Genomic DNA, 19,653 nt, shown 5'->3' with positions numbered 1-19,653 from the left:
AGGCTTGACCCGAAATGCTGAGGAAACTCCCACTGATCTGGTGCCTATAAGTGCAGCAGGGCATTAATCTTTGAGATTGTAAGCTTTTGCAATTAGATTTTGTATCAATCATACGTTGGTGGACTCTGAAGCAGGTGGTCATTGCAAGGTCCCAAGAATAGGAACAAACTGGTAATCTGTCCGTCTGATTGAAGCAGTAAGCTTGAGGTATACTCTAATGGCTCCGACTACATCCAGGAAATGTAGAGAGATTTCCTTTGGTTGCTTAAGGGCAGGGCATGGAGATGGATGTCCTCATTGAAGTAAAATGCGTAGACCACCTTCAAGAAGTACAAGGAAAGGCTCTTCACAGGAAGGGGCTGCCATAAATACATTTGGCAGACATGACCACGCCATAAAAAAAAAAAAAAAAAAGGCTACTCTGCATGAGATTCCCTAGGGCATAGATACGCAATTAGCGGACCTCCAGCTGTTGCAAAACTACAAGTCCCATCATGCCTCTGGGTGTCATGCTTGTTGAGAAGAAAGAAGAAGAAGAAGAAGAGCCATGACCCTGGCCATGGACTAACTCAACGCATTACATAAGTGCTGAGGTAAGTGCCCATGCAGGATTCAGTGCCCTAAGCAACATTACAGGCCTTCCCAACTGCATGGGGTCTGTGTAAAGCTCCCAAGGTTTTACAGAGCTTGCACTGATCTGGATACACTGCTTCTATGCTGCCATTAGAAGACAGTAAGAGGTTTATTGAAGATAAAATTATGAAAAATAAACTAGTCAAGCTAAGGGTGATTTCTCTGTGGAGAAAAGTTCATTACCTTAAGGCACCAGCACAAGGTTGAAGACTTACACTGCGGAGTAGGGTTATAGGGAAGATGCCCAGGGTGTGTGTCCTCTAAAGCTCTGTCCAACCACCAGCAGGTACACATCTATAACCCATGGTGTACGAGTACTCTGCTTCTGTGCTGTACAGTATAATTACGATATTCAATTTTCACTTTGTTAATTTATTTTTTATTTTTCTTGAGCATGATAGGGTATTCTATTCAAAGTGAATTGTGATGTGGCTTTACCTCATTCACAAAGTAACATTTCACTATGCAATGTGACCATTAGTAAATCAACACCAATAGGTCCAATCTCCTCCAGGTCACAGAATATTTTTTTGTTTACAGTGAAGTCTAACTTGAAAAATGTACCTTTTTATTCTACACGTAAAACAGAAACGTAGAAGTGTGCAAAGGACTTCTTGCTTGGACTTATGCTGGGCAGCATCAAAGGTCTTTCATATGATGTCATGCGAGACCTAAGATCTGCCAATTCTTTAAATACACATACAGGTGACCTTTTTTTTTTTTTTTACAAGGCATTTTGAAGACAGATTCAAGACATTTTCTTTTTTTCTTCTGCAGTCTTGCAGATTGTTCTATCTGTGGGGTAAGGCGTCTCCTCTTCTGGGTACCAGACACCTCCTGCACGTGCATGTGCTTCCATCTTCTTTGCAGTACTTCCAGCAGACTGAAATCCTGGGGAATTCTATCAATTGCAACCAGAGCTTGCACAGTCCCTGTGTATCACCACCTTTCCCACTGCTTGTGTCTTCTGTTTAACCAGAAAGACACCACTTTGCTTGCTGACCAATAGGAAGGCACAGATAGCAGGAAGGGGCAAGGCTATATACAACTATGATAGCCCAGTTTGCAATTTCGGGCTTTGACTCCGGAACCTGTTACCTAGAGGAGGAGCCAGCAAATCACTCCTAAACCACCCACAGGTTTGTAGATAGACAAACCGATAGATACAGATGGATAGATTTCTTGGAACAAAAAAAAAAAAAATTTTCTTTGAGGAAACATTCGTTTTTAGTAGCAAAGGGTAAGAGGAAACCAAGTACACAAACGCATGCAAAGATGACAGACACAGCCCATGAATAGTAATCGAAAACAAAAAATGTAGCGCTAATAAGCTCAAGAAATACAATGTATGATACCATGTGAGGCAACAACATTCAGAAACATAAGCCCCTGTTGAAGGCTTATGTGGCCGAAACGCGTCGGGTATTGCTATTGTGCACCCCATATTGCTTTTTACGTGATCACTTTTATCCATGTCATAATTTTACATGAATGGACCTTTTAATAATAAACCTTTTTTGGTTTAATTGACCTGCGCTTTTGGAGCCGTTTTTTCTATCTTTTATACCATTCATCTCATGGTCCAATTGGAGGTTCAGCTACGTCTATTCCTGCACCCCTGGATACATGGCTTGAGGATTACACCTGGAATCTGTGGCGGTTACGTAGCACGCTATCCGAGTATCGTTGGTCCCTGGTGTCCACGCCAGCTGGAGTCCTAATTACAACGGTCCTATTCCGGTTACAGTGGTCCTGGTCCCCAATGACCACAACGTCTGATTGACTCTTTGCTGTATAGTAGTAGAGTCCAACCCATCTGGTAAGCGTGTTTAAACTTACCCTATACCTGATGTGATTGTGATTTTCATAGATCTCTACAGACAACTCGATTACCTGTTTTATTCAAACTATTGGACATCAGTCCACTCCATGCACTGCACCAACTTTCCCATTGAAGTTCACTCAATGCTTTGGCTAGAAACTGTTTGTTCAATGCTTTGGCTATAGACTTTGCAACGTTTTATTACATTGAAATTTTTCTTTTGGCTACCTAATTTTGGGTATTCCTTTTTGTGTGCACATACACTATGAATGTTGTTGCCTCACACGGTATCATACATTGTATTTCTTGAGCTTATTAGCGCTACATTTTTTGATTACTATTTCATTGGCTTTTTGTTTGTTTGTATGTAGCAGCTTATTTCACATATTTAGAGTTAGCGCAGATTTTTTCGTATTTTCATGAATAGCAATCACCTACTTGTGGAAGATACAATTCTAAATTTTGAATGAATTCTGTTATGTATTATTCGTTTTATAAACAGAGCGGGCACATTGGTACACACCATAATGCTTCCAGCACAAATGTTAATATTTAATACAGGTTTTTATCAGAAAGGGTTACACCTTACCAAGGTATGATTACACAAAAATGTGTAAGTGTGTATCTGTCCACTGTAAGCTGGTTCTTCACCAATGGGTGGCAGTATAGTAAAGAAAATTGAGAAACTGGTTTGAAGTAATGCAGTGGTATATGTCTCCATGTCATACAGGTATAACGGGTTATATCTAAATAGCAGAAAGGCCAAATGTCTAATAAGACTCATTATGGCTGTGTGACAATGGAGAACAAACTTGCTTTGCGACATGTCTGCTTATGGATCAGACACCATACCTAAATGCTATTTGCACGCGAAAAGTATGGAAATAAAGAAAGACTGATCACATAAATACATTTGTGTTTTTTGTATAATTGAACAGTTAAAAAGATGCCTAGAGACATAAGATGGACTTCTGATCCAGCTGGTTATGGTTGAATCAAGCAATAAACATAGCTGTATGGACCTCTGCAGTGTTTCCTTGGCTGATCCCTCTATCTGGATAAGAATCAATCAGCTCAGGTTGGAATTTTCCTGACCAGTTGTTATTGCTTTCCATGAGATAAGCCGGTACCAGAGGTTTCTAAACATTGCACTTGCTGCTTTGTCCACAGGCCTAAACATGCATATTCTGCCAAACCAAACATACATTTTAATGGAAAGATCTTTCAGTGGTTAGATCATGCCTGCCTGTCAGACTGTCTGCAATCTGATGTCTGTAAGCAACTGAAAGCAAGGCGAAAGGAACAGGTTCACTCCAATGACAGCCTAGCAGCAGCTTATACTTGAGTGGTGAGTGGAAGCCCTGTGGAAGCTGCAAGTCACTTTCTAGCCTTTCTCCTTGCCCATGCGTGACAGTGCTGGGTGCCAAGGAAAGGAACGGAACAGGCGCAAAGGAAAGGTAAGGAAACAAGAGTATGTGCTGCTGAAAATACTATAAAAAGTGAACCTGTTGCTTTGCTTTGCATGAGAACAAGACAGGTTCACTTTAAAATGGTAGGAATTATCAAAACAATCTTGGACATTAACCTTCAAAGAAAAGTAGACTGGAAGAACTGCATGCTTGAAAAATAGGCCAAACTTATTTTCACTAAGAACCAATTATTTTCTTCCCAAATGGATCAGGGGTACTAATCTCCATAACATTACTTCCCCCCTCATCACTATCCTATTTATATATCCCCCCCCCCCCTTGATTATACGGTCTATTGCCTCATCATTCATTGTGCAATCTCAGGTCATGCAAGATATATTTTTAAAGCGGAGTTCCACCCTAAAAATGAACTTTCTATTAACAGCTTGCCTTTAAAAGAATAAAGAAAGACTAAAAGATAACGGCTGAAATGATGATTCATTCCCTGGATTTCCATCACCATTTTTAAAAGATAAAATCAGCCAGCTCATACGGTTCACACCATATACGTGATGAGATAACGACAGTGACTCCACCACACAATGTCACCTCCTGAAAACACAGCATGCATGCTGCTATCTTATTCATCTGTCATTTCTAAATATATATTATCTGCTAAAGAAAAACCACAATACTTGCTAAAAAGAGCTTTAATATGCCAATTATTGGACTGAGAAGGCCAGAAGAAACGGATATTAAAAAAAAAAAAAAATGGATATGTGTGCGTGCTCCTTTCACTAAAGAGTTCAAGCTTGCGTGGGGCACCAACAGCATAAATTGGTTCACCAATAATCCACACAATCATGAAAACCTCTGAAACCAAAAAGCCAGAGAAGGTGGCATAACAGGGGATAATGAGACTGAGGGGGCCTCCCAGGCCATTACTAACACTCTCTGTTGGGCTGGTAGCCCTGAGGGGAGATGCTCCACTATTCAGACCTAAATCAGAGTAGGGCATGTGGTCCGTGACACATACTGGGCATGTTACAGAGCACACTTCCTGTACTGGACATGGCAGCACTGGTCCATTTATCCACCACTTACTAGATCTCTGCTAGTTGGGCTCTATGGAATGCATCAGAGCACAGATCGGGGGTCTGCAGGATAGGACAGTGGTTCAGTTTTAACACATTGAGCATACCAAATAAACATTTCCCAGTACACCATTTGTTAAAATTCATACCCCAGCACTGGCAGTTGACAACCTTCAGTGCTGCTGCTTCCCTGAACTAGACAGCACAGTCTATAGCTTGAAAATGGGAGAAGAGAAGAGGAGCAGGGGAGTGCTATGCTTTCCTTCGCTATAGGGCTGTGAGTTTCTATTGATGCAGACAGTGTAGAGACACACAACTCTAGCCCCTGCATGCAACAGTAGCTCCATAGGATGCTGCAGAAAAAAGAGCCACCCTGAAATAGAAATCCTGGGGCAGGGGTAGGGCACCATCCTAAAGTAAAAACAGAATTCCCATACTCAGAATTCCGTTATAAAAATATAAATTCAGTCTACTAGCAAGTGTAACTTTGTCAATAAAGACATAATATGGTACAATAATGTTACTGTGTAACATATTTGAACACTCCCATTCAATAATATCATGATTCATCCAACTCATTGCTTTCTAGGAACAGAGCAAAGTGTAAAACATTCTTCATATTTCTTCACTGTATGACTCAATCTTACAACACAAAGCATGTGGCCTGTGTCATCACATGTAAATAAACAATAATGACTTGTCTGAAAAAAAAAAAAGACAGACTACAGAGCTTTGCTACAGCCTTTATCAGCAAGATCCATCACAGGGAAAAGAAAAAAAAAATCCACGACACCTATAGCTCGCCATGCAATTATATATTTTATATGTACCTGTACTTACAATATTACAACACAAAGACTGATGGCCTTTTTAACCAGTAGAGAGGTTGATAGGGAGTCAAATTTAGGAAGAGCACTGATGGGATGTGCTTACATGCCTGCTTGCCAGATTACAACTTTCAGTATTACAGGTTTGCTTTAAAGAACTGAATTCAGACAAACCCATCCATATATTTGTGTAATACAGGCTATGGATAACCTAAAAGCACCTGTAATTACACATGTATTGATCTACAGTGAATGAATCTGGGTATGCCCACTGATTAGCTTGCATAATCTTCAATGGCGAGTACTGTTCACAGTGCACAGAGAATTTTTTTGCCAATAAAAGTCTTTAGGTTATACAGTGGGAAATATCTGATATGGACACATATAGGTAGCTGTTCTTACATTAGTATCCCCTGAAGACGTACAAGCACACGAAACACGTTGGAAGGAGTTGCGTGCTGATGTCACGTCTGGCTTGGCAAGCATCTTAGTAAGTGAATGTCCTCACATTGTAAATCTACACTGCTAAACCTGTAAACTTTGGTGTATAGTTTTAATGGATGGATAGAAGCCGATTTTACAAATCAATTACTACATTATATACCTCTGACAACGGTGTGGTGAGCGTTGTTTGATATATCAGTGCTGCCATTAGCCCCCTGTGCGAGTGGATCACAATGCAGATGGCGTCCAACGCTGTGAAGCCCTGTCTGCATTAAAAAAGCTGTCTGCTGCCTTTCTTATGCAGCTCAATAGCTGGTAGGTGTGCAAAGGGTGGTGGTTTGGAGCAACACGTTGTGATACTGTATATTTGGATGAATACTACACACAACTGTGTAAGTTATTATTTACCACCAAGAAGAACCACATGTTCGTGGGACTTTTTTGTTGGTTATTTTTGTCATAAATTAGATAGATTATAAGAGGTTATATTCAGTCTTGTTTTCACAGCTATTTTTACTGCCTTTACTACTGTGTCTTGCATATGACAGACTGTGTGACCTGGATGTTTGTAGGCACACATTCCTAACTGCATGGAGGATCATCGAAAAAAAGCTGAAAAACCACCACAGAGTAGAGCTGCATGACTAATCGTTAAAGAATCAGGATTGCAATTTAACTCTCCTCATAATCTTAAAACAGCATTTCCCGATTCTATATGAATGAATGAATGAATGAATGAATGAAAAACTTATAAAGCGCGGCGCATGCGAACTGAATCGCTTCTGGGCGCTAGTTGTTCGTGTCTCATGACATCAAAAGAGCAGAGTTTTAAACTGTCTTCTGAAAGTCAGGTGGTTTTCCTCCAACCGAATGCTGGTTGGTAAAGCGTTCCATAGTCTAGGACCCTGAAAAGCAAACCTTCTTTCTCCTTTGGACTTGTATTTGGTTTTTGGAACCTTGACCAGATTTTGGTCGGTGGATCGCAGAACGCGATTCGAATTGTGAGGTTCTATCTTGTCGCAAAGATATTGCGGAGCCTTCCCATGGATGCACTTATGTGTCAGGCAGAGTGCTTTAAATGCAATTCTGTCTTTTACTGGCAGCCAGTGAAGGGTTCTCAACGAAGGTGAGATAGATTCCCATTTTTTTTTCCCAGTCACCAGTCTGGCGGCCGTATTCTGAACGACTTGCAGACGGGAGATTTGGTACTTTGGGAGTCCGAGGTACAGGGCGTTAGCATAGTCCAGTCTGGAATTCACGATTGTTCCCACCACGACTGCTACGTCTTCTTTGGGGATAAATGGAATAAGTCTGCGTAGTAGGCGCAACAGATGGTGTGCTCCGCTGACTACTGACCCTATTTGTGCGTCCATTGTCATGAAGGTGTCGAAGATGACCCCGAGACTTTTGACTTTGGAGCTAGGGGTGATGATTTGGCCCAGAATGGGCGGGGGTGTCCAGGTTGTTGCCAGTTGACTCTTTCGGCTGGCGTGAAACATAAAGAGTTCTGTTTTTGAACTGTTGAGTTTAAGATAACTCTTAGTCATCCAGTTTTCTATCAAAGAGAGACATTTCTCTAAACTGGGATGATGATCCTTTTTGTTGCAGATGCGAAAATACAGTTGCGTATCGTCTGCATAAGAGTGATAGAGTAGTTCTTGGCTACTGATAATATCAAAGAGAGGGCGAAGATAGATGTTGAAAAGCACCGGTGACAGGGGGGATCCTTGGGGGACTCCACATGACACCGTGCGCTTTTCCGACGTGAAAGAACCCAATTTAACTGTTTGTGATTGGTTTTCAAGAAAGGAAGAAAACCATGGTAAATCACCTTCTGCGACTTCTGCTACCTTGGCTAGTCGCATCAGTAACAGTTTGTGGTCTACCGTGTCAAAGGCTGCGCTTAGGTCCAGCAGAACCAGGAGACAAGATTCTCCTTCGTCTGCGGCCTCAAGGGCATCGTCCCATATTTTGAGTAAGGCCGTTTCTGTCCTGTGTCCGGGACGGAAGCCTGATTGTAATGGATCCAGTAGATTGTGGGTATCTAGATGCTGTTGCAGCTGTTGTACCACTACTTTCTCCATTATCTTGGAGAGAACATTTAGGCCTGTTATGGGACGGCGGTGAGTTGGGTCCTTGGGATCCAGGTTAGGTTTTTTCAAGATGGGCTGGATTGTGCCCTCTTTCAACAGGGATGGCACAGTGCCTTCCTTAAATGACTGGTTTATAAGCTGTGTGATGGGTGGTGCCAGGATGTCGGCACATTCCTTCAGCAGTTTGGTGGGGATGATATCATTGGGCGATGTGCTGTTCCGCAAAGCACCAATAATATTTTTTGTGGTATCGATGGAGATCGGTTCCAGAGTGAACTTTGTTGATTGTAGAGCGTTTCTGTGGGTGTTTTGTGGTTGATTGACGGTGGGGTTGAGGGGGGTATTGTTTTGCAAGATGCTTTCCCGGATTCTTTAAATTTTGTTGATGAAGAAATCCGATAGTTCATTACAGAACTCTTGGGTGTCTGAGTTGGGGACTTCAAGACATCCTGGATTCATGGTCTGGGTGACCATCTTGAAGAGTTCGCGGGGGGCGGTTTAGGGCGCTGTTAATCGCCATAGAAAAATGATGTTTCTTGGCTTTGAAGATTTCTTTATGATATCGTGTTGTTATTGCCTTGTAGATGATGAGGTTATCCTCTGCAGGGCTTCTTTTCCAGGCGGCTTCCGCCCTTCTGCGCTCTTGCTTCAGAAGCGACAGCTGGTTGTTGAACCAGCCAGACTTTCTTTTTCGGATGCAGGCTTTGCGTTTCGGTGCTACTAAATCGGCTGACTGTAGCAGGGCTGCGTTTATGGCATCCAGTGTATCTGCGGCTGTTTGATGTGGATGGATTGTTTTGATTCTGTTTCCCAAAATAGATTTAAAGAGTTCCGAATGGAGCTTCTTCTGAGATCTAGCCCAGTGTATTGTCACCGGCTTGGGTGCTTTTATCACTGGGGGAATTTTGTAGATTATGAAATTGATTGCATGGTGGTCTGTCCATGGCAATGGTTCATTTTCTAAAATGCTTATTTTCAGATTTTGTCTGAAAATTAGGTCGAGTGTGTGCCCTGAAGCATGTGTTGGCCCGCATATAAGTTGCTGTAGCCCTAATCCCTCCAGGTGATCGATGCAGGCGTCCGCAATGGGATCCTGTGCGGAGTTGGCCCACAGATTAAAGTCCCCGAGCAGCAAAAGGTGTTTGCTGTTAAGGGTATAAGTGGATATAAACTCCGTTAAAGATGGCAAAAACTGCGATTTTGGCCCAGGTGGCCTATAGCAGAGGAGAATGTGAACAGTCTCCTGGGGGGAAGTTTGAAGTTGAAGAGTAAGGGTTTCCATGAATGGAAGAGGATTTTGAAGGGCTGGCTTAGTGATTGTAATGTGATTCTTGTGGATCACCGCCAGGCCTCCTCCTCTTTGCCCTATTCTGTTTTCCGTTATAATGCAATAGTTTTCTGGCACCAATTCTCCGAGAATGGTGTTGCAGTCGTCTGAGAGCCAGCTTTCTGTAATAAAGAGGCAGTCTAGATCGTTTTGTAGTAAGAAATCGTGGATTTCTAATCAGTGTTTTACTGCCGATCTTGTGTTGATCAAAGTACATGATATGTGCTTGAGCTGGGTTAAATAGTTTACATTTTTGATGGTCGATCGTCGATCGAATCTCAAAAGTTGCTCTATTTTTAAGGCCTTTTTGGTGACGGCTGGTAATGCTGTTGCGAATTGTCTCAGACCCCGAATAGAGTGCGCAGAGTATCGCAGATTAGCCATTGTCGCCAGTCACATTGTCGTCAGTCTTTCCTAATTGCGGCGGCCGCGAATGAGGCCTGGTCTGGCGCGGATGCGGGAAGAGCCGCGAGACGCCGGACGTGATGGGTGGAAGAATGTCCAAGTGAGCCGTCACTCGTTTAGTCTTCTCTCCCCGATTGGTCCAGAGGAAGGCGAAAAACCCCAGGCGTGCTGTGCCAATCTGCAGCGATCGGGGGAAAAAAATTCCTTCCTGACCCCTTAACGGCGATCGGTGCAACCCTGGATCAATTGGCTAGGGGGGTGTGGGGGGGGGTCTTAGTCCTGTTTTTTTGAGCTGTGTCTGCAGCACCTGAGAGCTGGGAGGACCCTGCCTGGCTGCACCATCCCTGGGGAGAGCCGACTCGTTTGAGAGCGTCCTGCTCTCACTATCCCTGGGGTGAGCAGACTAAGGTGAGAGCGTCTGCTGCACCGCTGAATCTATATAGCAAGAGTTCCAACTTTATTAGCTGCAAGCTTGTTCTGGATCAGTGATTGAAAAAAAATAATGAAGACTCCTGTCTTACCTCCTGTCTTACCTCCTGTAAGAAACTCCTTGTTTTTAACTCTGGCACTTTTGATCAAATAATGCACTTCTGATCAGAGAGTCCACATGTGAAGCCACCATCATTGGGAGCCAGCTCCTCTGGGAGCTTGTACAGCCACTTTATACTCACCTGTGAAGAACTGTGAACAAACACACACCTGTGAACAATTAAACCCTCCCCTTAATTAGCAGAAAGGAAAAAGAAAAAAAGCTGTTTAAAAAGTGTCAGAGAAAAAGAGGGGAAAAAAAATCTGCAAGCAGAAGCAGATAATAGCCAACTCCTTGTTTTTAACTCTGGCACTTTTGATCAAAGAATGCACTTCTGTTCAGAGAGTCCACATGTGAAGCCACCATCATTGGGAGCCATATAACAAGTGCAGAGAGTTTGTCAGGACTGGGCTCAGCCCTTCCTTCTCTGTGCTGGCAGCTTAGCTGTCAGCTAATTGCCAGCTCCCATCTCTCCACAGTGATGATCCTGCTCGTCAGCTCTGCCTACTTAACGCCTTCTAGTTCATTTGCTCTCTGCCTTCGCCTGTGTTAACATCACAAAAGACTTTCTCCTGCGTTCCTGTTGAAGACCTGCTTGACCGACGTTCCCTCTGGCTACAGGTCCTGCTTGCTGTACTACTGCCTTTATCGCTGGCTCTTGGACATTGGCTTGGCCGACTACCCGATCCGGTTACTGAACTCTGGCTATGTTTGACTACTCTTACTCTGTTTACCCTTTTATTTTTATTATTAAACAAGTGTGATTTAACTGTACTTCGGTCTCAGTCTGATTCATGGTTTCTGACAGAGTTCTCTGCTCACTTCTCACAGCTAACAAAAACAAAAAAAATCTAAAATCCAGGCAGCCTGCAAAGTTTATCACAACATCAGAGACAAAGAGAAACATTGTAACATGTAGTTATTTAGATCAAAGGCATGAACTTCAGTCTGTAAATGAGCTCAGTTTAACCACTTAATAAACCTATTTCTGACACTTTTTGCTTACAAGTTAAAATCAGTATTTTTTGCTATATACATACTGTACTTGCCTCTTGCGATCATGAGCTGGCAGGGCTCCTGCAATCCACCCCAATGGTCCAGGGATTTGAAAACCCTGCTTGCTTTCTCTCCTCTCCATCCTTAGAATCCGCCTGGTCTGTACTGGCAGCTAATTGGTCAGCACCGTCACATGGACAGCGCTGACCAAACAGAATCCACCTGGTCAGCACCATTCATGTGACGGATGCTGAGGACATGGCTAGAATATACTTTGTACTGGCACCACTGAATGGAGAGGAGAAGAGAGAAAGCAGCAGGCCATGTGGACCATTGAAACGGATTGCAGGAGCCCTGCCAGCTCAGGATCGCAGGAGGCAAGTACAGTGGGGACTGGGGGGTGGGGAGAGAGTCCACTGTTAGGCCAACTTTAGATTTTCTGTAATGGTGAACTTGCACTTTAAAGACAAAAAGGAAAGAGATGCTCTTATATACAGGGTCTGCTTAGTTTACATGTGATTCTGTGGTGACAGGATGCCTTCAAAGCTGCAAATACTGCTAAACAAGTCTTGAAAAGCTTTACAATCCAGCTGTACATTCTATAAACATATTTTTAAATCCCACTAGCGTAACTGGATCTTTAATCAGACTGAGAATGGCAAAACATTGCACTTTGCGCTAATCTATGTTTACTGCATTCCATAATGCTACCATGTTTTCAGGCACTGGAAGTTGGAGGAGCTTTGGCAGCTTACAGCAATGGAAGGTCACAGGGTGCTCTCACCCATGTCACCATGCTCTTTCACAGTCCAGTGAGCAGATATAGGAAAGCTGCAGTAGTGATTAGTGAGGTCATCCTCCCTGCCAGCTAAGCACAGATATGTGAATCACAAGAATAAGTGACATTAAAGTTTTTTTTTTGTTTTGTTTTTATAACATGTCATACTTGCCTCCTCTGTAGTGATTTTGCATGGAGCAGCCCTGATTCTCTTCTTCTTGGGTTCCCTGCTGGTGCTTCTGGCTCCTCTCCCTTAACCAGTGCCCCCAAAGCAAGCTGTTTGCCAAGGGGGCACTGGTGCATGCTCGCTCCCGATCCCTGCTTTTCACATCCATAAAACAGAGCTGCAGCTCGGCCCGCCCCCATGCTCTCTCCTCATTGGCTCACTGTCTGCCAATGGCCCCCACTGCTGTCTTAGCCAATAAGAAGAGAGAGACCTGGGACAGCCGAGTCTCCCCTGAACATCACTGGAATAAGTATTAAGGGGGCCGTGGGGGAAGCAGCACACAGGTTTTTTACCTTCATGCATAGAATGGATAAAGGTAAAACAATCTTCAGCCTTTACAAGCACTTTAACAGAGCTGCGAGTAATTTATCAGGTACAACTGTGTATTTGTTGTTAGGTACACTACTGTATTTAGCTTTTGCTTTAAACAAACCTATTTGTATCTATGGGAAAGTGGTTTAATTCCCAAGATTCTGAATTTCATGCCAGCAAGGAAAAAGACATCTCCCACTGAGAAGCCACGGTGTGTAGACCGATGACGTTACTAGTAATCATACCAGAAGAGGTTTTATCTCAGCAAAGTTCTGATTTACTGTCTGACAGCAAGAAAACATAACAGATTAAAAGACATTATTTTTCTTTACTTACAAAAAGCTGAAGAAACTTGAGGACTCTCTTATGGGTAAGTATATAAAGTGCATTCCCACTGACTGGATCGATTACCGGCAATCTGTGGATTTTGTTTTTGATCAGTGAATACACTGCATCATACAGGCTGTAAGAAAGAGATATAAGAGAATGTAATATATCTAGAGGCAATAATGCAGCTTTATTCCTACATGGAGGCGATACAAATCTAGTTTTCCTAATAGACAGATTGAAATTAGATCAGTTTAGCAAGAACCGGACATATTTCAATCCATGTATGGGCAGGTTGGTTGTACTGAAGCCAAATCAATCACCTTCAGTATAACCAGCCTGTCTGGTTCCTTTCATGTGATCGCTGTCGCTGGCTATAGCGGTCAGCATTGATAATTGTATTCTGACGGCAGGGAATTCAGGAATCCAGCTGTCAGAACAATGGTAACTGTCAGATGTTTTTTCACCTTCATGCATAGGATGCATGAAGGTGAAAAAACAGGAAGGTTTAAAACCCCTTTAACCTTTATAAAAATATTGCAATGTACATAACTGAAGTATTGTTTATGAATTTTTTAACAAAAGTGGAATTACAACATAATTTGCAAAATTCCACAAAAAAAATTAATAAAATCAAAAGGAGAAAATCAAAAATTCATCATTTACCCACCGCTTACCTTATCCGGGACCGTGACATGCAGATCGCTGCCGCCCTTTTTTGAAAAAACGTGCCCCTCTTTCTGCTGTTCCGTGATAGGCCGAACACTCCGCTTCCCAGGAGACACTGTGTTTAGTGTTCCACCTATCACGGATGCCCTCTCGTCCGAGACCGAGGACAAGAGGGCATCCATGATAGGCGGAACACTAAACACAGTGTCTCCTGGGAAGCGGAGTGTACGGCCTATCACGGAACAGCAGAAAGAGGGGCGCGGCTTTTGAAAAATGGACGGACGCGGTCTGCATGTCACGGATAAGGTAAGCAGTGACACACTGAGGCATGTTATTGGGCACAGTGAGGCATATTGTGGCGCACAGTGAGGCATGTAGTGGGGCACAGTTAAGCATGTAATTGGGCACAGTGAGGCATGTAATTGGGCACAGTGAGGCATGTAGTGGCGCACAGTGAGGCATGTAATTGGGCACAGTGAGGCATGTAATTGGGCACAGTGATGCATGTAATTGGGCACAGTGATGCATGTAATGGCACCGTGAGGTGAGGCAAGGCATGACTAGTAGGAAGGGAATCGTCTTATACAGTGAGTATATACCAAAACCAACATTTTAGCTGGAAAATTAGGGGGTCGTCTTATACGCCCAGTCGTTTTATACCCCGGCAAATACGGTATTTTGATTTTTGATTTCTGAAGTAAATCCCTATACTGTATGGAGAAACTCTTAAAAATATGAAGTCTAAGCCTCTACTTACCTTGCATCTGGAGTTATGTTCACCAAAGGCTTGAAGGTTTCTTGTAAATACAATTCTACAAAAACACAGCAAACATGTTAGCGTGATCTGGTAATAACCATATTTTATTAATACCATATTATTAATTCATATTAAATAATACCAGTGAACTTTATATCTATACTGTATTTTTTTTTCTTTTTTTAGGCAGCTTTTCTGGCCATTTATTCGTTATAATTGAAGTGGAATTCAAACCAAAAACATTTTTTTGATATATAAAAATGTGAGAACGGGTTGGAACCTTAGTCTGGTCTTAAATTTACAACTGCGATAGATTTCCTCTCCCCTTCCTAGTGGTCTCTAGGACAGGAGCTAAAATTGCACTGGGACACAGATAGCAACCCTTTATAAAATTAAATGTTAATGCTTCAGCTGGAGTTCCAATTTATCACACAGATGCTTGGGTATTCTTCAGTAGCATTTTTTCATACAGCACGTTTGAAACACAAAAAACATTATATTTAGATTAGTCAACTTAAAAATATTTCCGTGTTAAGCAATTTGAAGGTTTGGGTCACCACCAGATTATCCCCTGGGTGCTCCAAAAGTGCCATTTTTATTCTGGAGGTCCCAAGCTTCATTCACCTGCCCAACCCATCCATAGAACTACCAACCCCATGAGACATTGCTGGGCCAATCACCAAAAACCGGCACTGACATATTGGAGTAAAGCAGATCACATGCTGCCCATTGCCAGAAGTACTAGGTATTTCTCTTCGCTCCTGTCAAATGAATCGGTTTAATGAAGGAGTACATAGAAGTTAAAGTAGAACTTTAGTCAGAAAATCTAGTCATGCTAGATCACTTCAGATAGGTCCCTTTAGCAAGTATTGCCATGTAAAACATTAAACATAAGTGCCTATACTGTTTAAAATCTAGTAATACATTGTCACCCTGCTCTGCATATGCTTAGTTGCTCTCCATTTTTAGGCACTGCACAGTTTGTAGAGGCCGATCTGCAGACAGCCTTAAAGCGATTGTAAAAAGTCTGTTATTTTTAACAAAAAAAAAAAAACATGTTATACTTGTCTGCTCTGGTGCAGTGGATTTGCACAGAGCAGCCCATATCCTCCTCTTCTAGAGATCCTCTTTAGCTCTCCTGACCCCTACCTCCTGGTGAGTGCCCCCACAGCAAGCAGCTTGCTATGGGGGCACCTGAGTCGAGTCACAGCTCCCTGCGTCTTTCAGACATGGAGCCCTGCCCCCTTTCTCCCCTCATTGGCTGGAGGACTGACTTTGATTGACAGCAGCAGGAGCCAATGGCACAGAGCTGCTGTCTCAGCTCATGAGGAGGAGAGTCCCGGGCAGCCAAGACATTCCTGGAACATCGCTGGATCTAGAAGGGCCTTAGGTAAGTATTAGGGGGGCTACTGCACAAAGAGGGCTTTTTATCTTAATGCATAGAATCAGGGCTTTTTTTCAGGGGGAACTTGGGGGAACTCAGTTCCACCACCTCTGGCTCAGACCCTTTGGTGCCTGCTCACCACAATCACTTGTAAACACAGAAGTCTGGTTTCTGTGTTTACAAGTGACAGCTCTGCACTCTGTGTGTAACCCCCCTGAACTCTGTACTCTATATGTAATGCAATCTTGGTATTTAATGCCCCTTTAAGACCCTTCTACTGTTTGTGAAATCTGAACGGGTCATGGTTGAGTTCCTGCACCTATTTTCTGAGAAAAAAAGCTCTGCATAGAATGCTTGGTACTTCGATGAGGTCCCGGTGGAGCTTCAATGAGACTTGAGTGGGGCTTCAAGCGAGCTTTGCCACAGACTTCTATGGGACGCTTTGAAGCACAACTAAAGCGACATGGGGTATAATTTTTGAAGCAAAGTCAAAGCAAAAGAAGGTTTAACCACTACCCGACCGCCGCATGTATATGTACGTCCACAGAATGGCACGTACAGGCAAATGGGCGTACAGGTACGTCCTTGCCTTCTAGCGGGTGGGGGGTCTGATCGGGACCCCCCCCCCCCCGCTACATGCGGCGGTCGGATTCCCGCGGGGAGCGATCCTGGACGACGGCGCGGCTATTCGTTTATAGCCGCTCCGTCGCGATCGCTTCCCGGAGCTGAAGAACGGGGAGAGCCGTATGTAAACACGGCTTCCCCGTGCTTCACTATGGCGCTACATCGATCGAGTGATCCCTTATATAGGGAGACTCGATCGATGACATCAGTCCTACAGCCACACCCCCTACAGTTGTAAACACACACTAAGTGAACACTAACCCCTACAGCGCCCCCTGTGGTTAACTCCCAAACTGCAACTGTCATTTTCACAATAAAGAATGCAATTTAAATGCATTTTTTGCTGTGAAAATGACAATGGTCCCAAAAATGTGTCAAAATTATCCGAAGTGTCCGCCATAATGTCGCAGTCACAAAAAAAAAAAAAAAAAAAAACGCTGATCGCCGCCATTAGTAGTAAAAAAAATAATAATTAATAAAAATGCAATAAAACTATCCCCTATTTTGTAAATGCTATAAATTTTGCGCAAACCAATCGATAAACGCCTATTGCGATTTTTTTTTACCAAAAATAGGTAGAAGAATATCGGCCTAAACTGAGGAAAAAAAAAATGTTATATATGTTTTTGGGGGATATTATAGCAAAAAGTAAAAAATATTGAATTTAGTTTATAGCGCAAAAAATAAAAACCGCAGAGGTGATCAAATACCACCAAAAGAAAGCTCTATTTGTGGGGAAAAAAAGGACGCCAATTTTGTTTGGGAGCCATGTCGCATGACCGTGCAATTGTCTGTTAAAGCGACGCAGTGCCGAATCGCAAAACCTGGCCTGGGCATTTAGCTGCCTAAAGGTCCGGGGCTTAAGTGGTTAAACAGGACTGTAAGCTAACCATTTTATTTAGTGACAGGGGCACGATTAATTAGCATATCAAAGCTTTTTTTAGGGGTCTGGATTTGACAGCTCTTTAAAACCAGTGTCAAATTACTTTATAATAGTCAGATTTTTTGGCTTAACTGACCCTTTAAAATAGAAAAAAAAATTCTTACCCCTCCAGGTTTCTATTTTGTGTTCCTCCAACTCATAGATCTGTACCTGTAGAATAAATGAAGAGACAGGAATTGTTTAATCCTTATTATTAGAAGTGTTCCAACTTTAACGCTGCTCTCTGAATGACAGTACTCACCATTGGAGACTTGTAGTATCGATGCAATATATTTATGAAGTCTGTAATTGTTAACATACCTATAAAAAAAAAAAAAGCATGACTTAAACTGGGACATGTATTGAATGCTTTCCTATAAAATGTATTTGTACTGCCATTATTTAGTGTTCACAATAAAAGACAAGAAAAATACTGTATTGCTGGGATGGATGAAAGAGACAGATTATAGCTATGCAGAGCATGTTGATGAGATCTGCCCAACCTTGAATTCTTGGCCAAGCACCAGATTTTTGTATGTCTTTACATTTTGTGTGCTTGTAGTAAGAGGCGCGTTTTACGTTGGTCATTGAGCCTAGGTTCACATTGGAGCGATTTGTTCTGCGATTTGAGAGATCAAGTCGCATGACAAGTCGCAGTCTATTGGAGGCAATGGCACTGGTCCAATCAATGGGACACAGATTTTGCTACCCTGCACCGATTTGCAAAAGTAGTTCCTGCACTACTTTTGCAGATTTCAGGTGCTACTTCAATAGACATCTGTGCATGAAGCCACACAGATCCCCATCAAGTAGCACCTGAAATCGCGCTGACCTTACTATTTTGAAACCGCACTACAAGTGAAGTAGCGCGATTTCAAAGTAGCATCAATGTGAACCAGGGCTGAAAAAGAAAAAATTATGGTTGGTCAAGAGAGTTCTTCCACAATTCTGCAACCAACTGGTTGCTACAAGCTTCCTATTGTTATATGATTTATATAGCACCATTGTCTCAAAAAATAAAAACAGTTACAAACAGGGGTGCAGTTTAACAGCTAGCACAGTAAACAAAAGAAAAGATGAATACAAAAGAAAAAAAAAAAAAACACGTACCATGGACATTCATTTTTTTAGCACCATGGCTCAGTGTCCAATAGTAGAATATGCACTGAACCCTGTATCCTACAGAGTACAGAATTTAGTTCAAAAGCTACAGAGGGTATGCTTACCCTACTCAAGGCATCCTTGGCCTACTGTGTATGGGCCATTTCATTTATTCTAACACACCTAGGGCCAGATTCTCGCACAGCGTATCTATAGGCGGGCGTAACGTATCAAATTTACGCTACGCCTCCGCAACTTAGACGGGCAAGTGCAGTATTCTCAAAGCACTTGCTCCGTAAGTTGCGGCGGCGTAGCGTAAATCGGCCGGCGTAAGCCCGCCTAATTCAAATGTGGAACAAGGGGGCCTGTTTTATGTAAAATAACCATGACCCAGCGTGATTGACGTTTTTCATGAGCAGCGCATGCGCCGTCCGTGGACATATCCCAGTGTGCATTGCTCCAAATACGCATTGGTTTTGATGTGAACGTAAATTACGTCCAGCCCCATTCACGGACGACTTACGCAAACTACGTAAAATATTCAAAATTCGACGCAGGAACGACGTCCATACTTAACATTGGTACGCCGCATGTACGCCACCATATAGCAGGGGTAACTTTACGTCGGGAAAAGCCTAACTTAAACAGCGTAACTGTACTGCGTCGGCCGGGCGTACGTTCGTGAATTTGCGTATCTAGCTGATTTACATATTTCTAGGCGTAAATCAGCGTACACGCCCCTAGCGGCCAGCATAAATATGCAGTTACGATCCGACGGCGTAAGAGACTTACGCCAGTTGGATCTAATAGAAATCTATGCGTAACGGATTCTAAGAATCAGGCGCATAGATACGACGGCACAACTCAGAGATACGACGGCGTATCTGGAGATACGCCGGCGTATCTCCTTTGTGAATCTGGGCCCTAGAGTTTTAGAGATCTCTTGTAGTGAGAGTACCGGCATGCTACACTGC

At 42.9% G+C, this 19,653-nt stretch overlaps 1 protein-coding gene across 6 annotated transcripts in view; it reads right to left on the bottom strand.

Moving 5' to 3' along the window:
- PRKAG2 (protein kinase AMP-activated non-catalytic subunit gamma 2) overlaps window positions 1-19,653 on the bottom strand; it is a 389,724-nt gene that overhangs the window by 17,168 nt on the left and 352,903 nt on the right. For all 6 annotated transcript variants that reach the window (XM_040352741.1, XM_040352744.1, XM_040352742.1 and 3 more), the window contains 4 exons: window positions 17,841-17,899; window positions 17,704-17,749; window positions 14,649-14,703; window positions 13,232-13,358 (listed from right to left, as the gene is read on the bottom strand). In XM_040352741.1, coding sequence (XP_040208675.1) covers window positions 13,232-13,358; window positions 14,649-14,703; window positions 17,704-17,749; window positions 17,841-17,899 — 287 coding nt within the window. The remainder of the gene's footprint in view (window positions 1-13,231; window positions 13,359-14,648; window positions 14,704-17,703; window positions 17,750-17,840; window positions 17,900-19,653) is intronic.

The sequence above is a fragment of the Rana temporaria genome, chromosome 5 (assembly GCF_905171775.1).
Source record: "Rana temporaria chromosome 5, aRanTem1.1, whole genome shotgun sequence".
Taxonomy (NCBI): domain Eukaryota; kingdom Metazoa; phylum Chordata; class Amphibia; order Anura; family Ranidae; genus Rana; species Rana temporaria.
The sequence above is the reverse complement of the archived record's forward strand: the minus strand, read 5'-3'. Positions and strand labels throughout refer to the sequence as shown.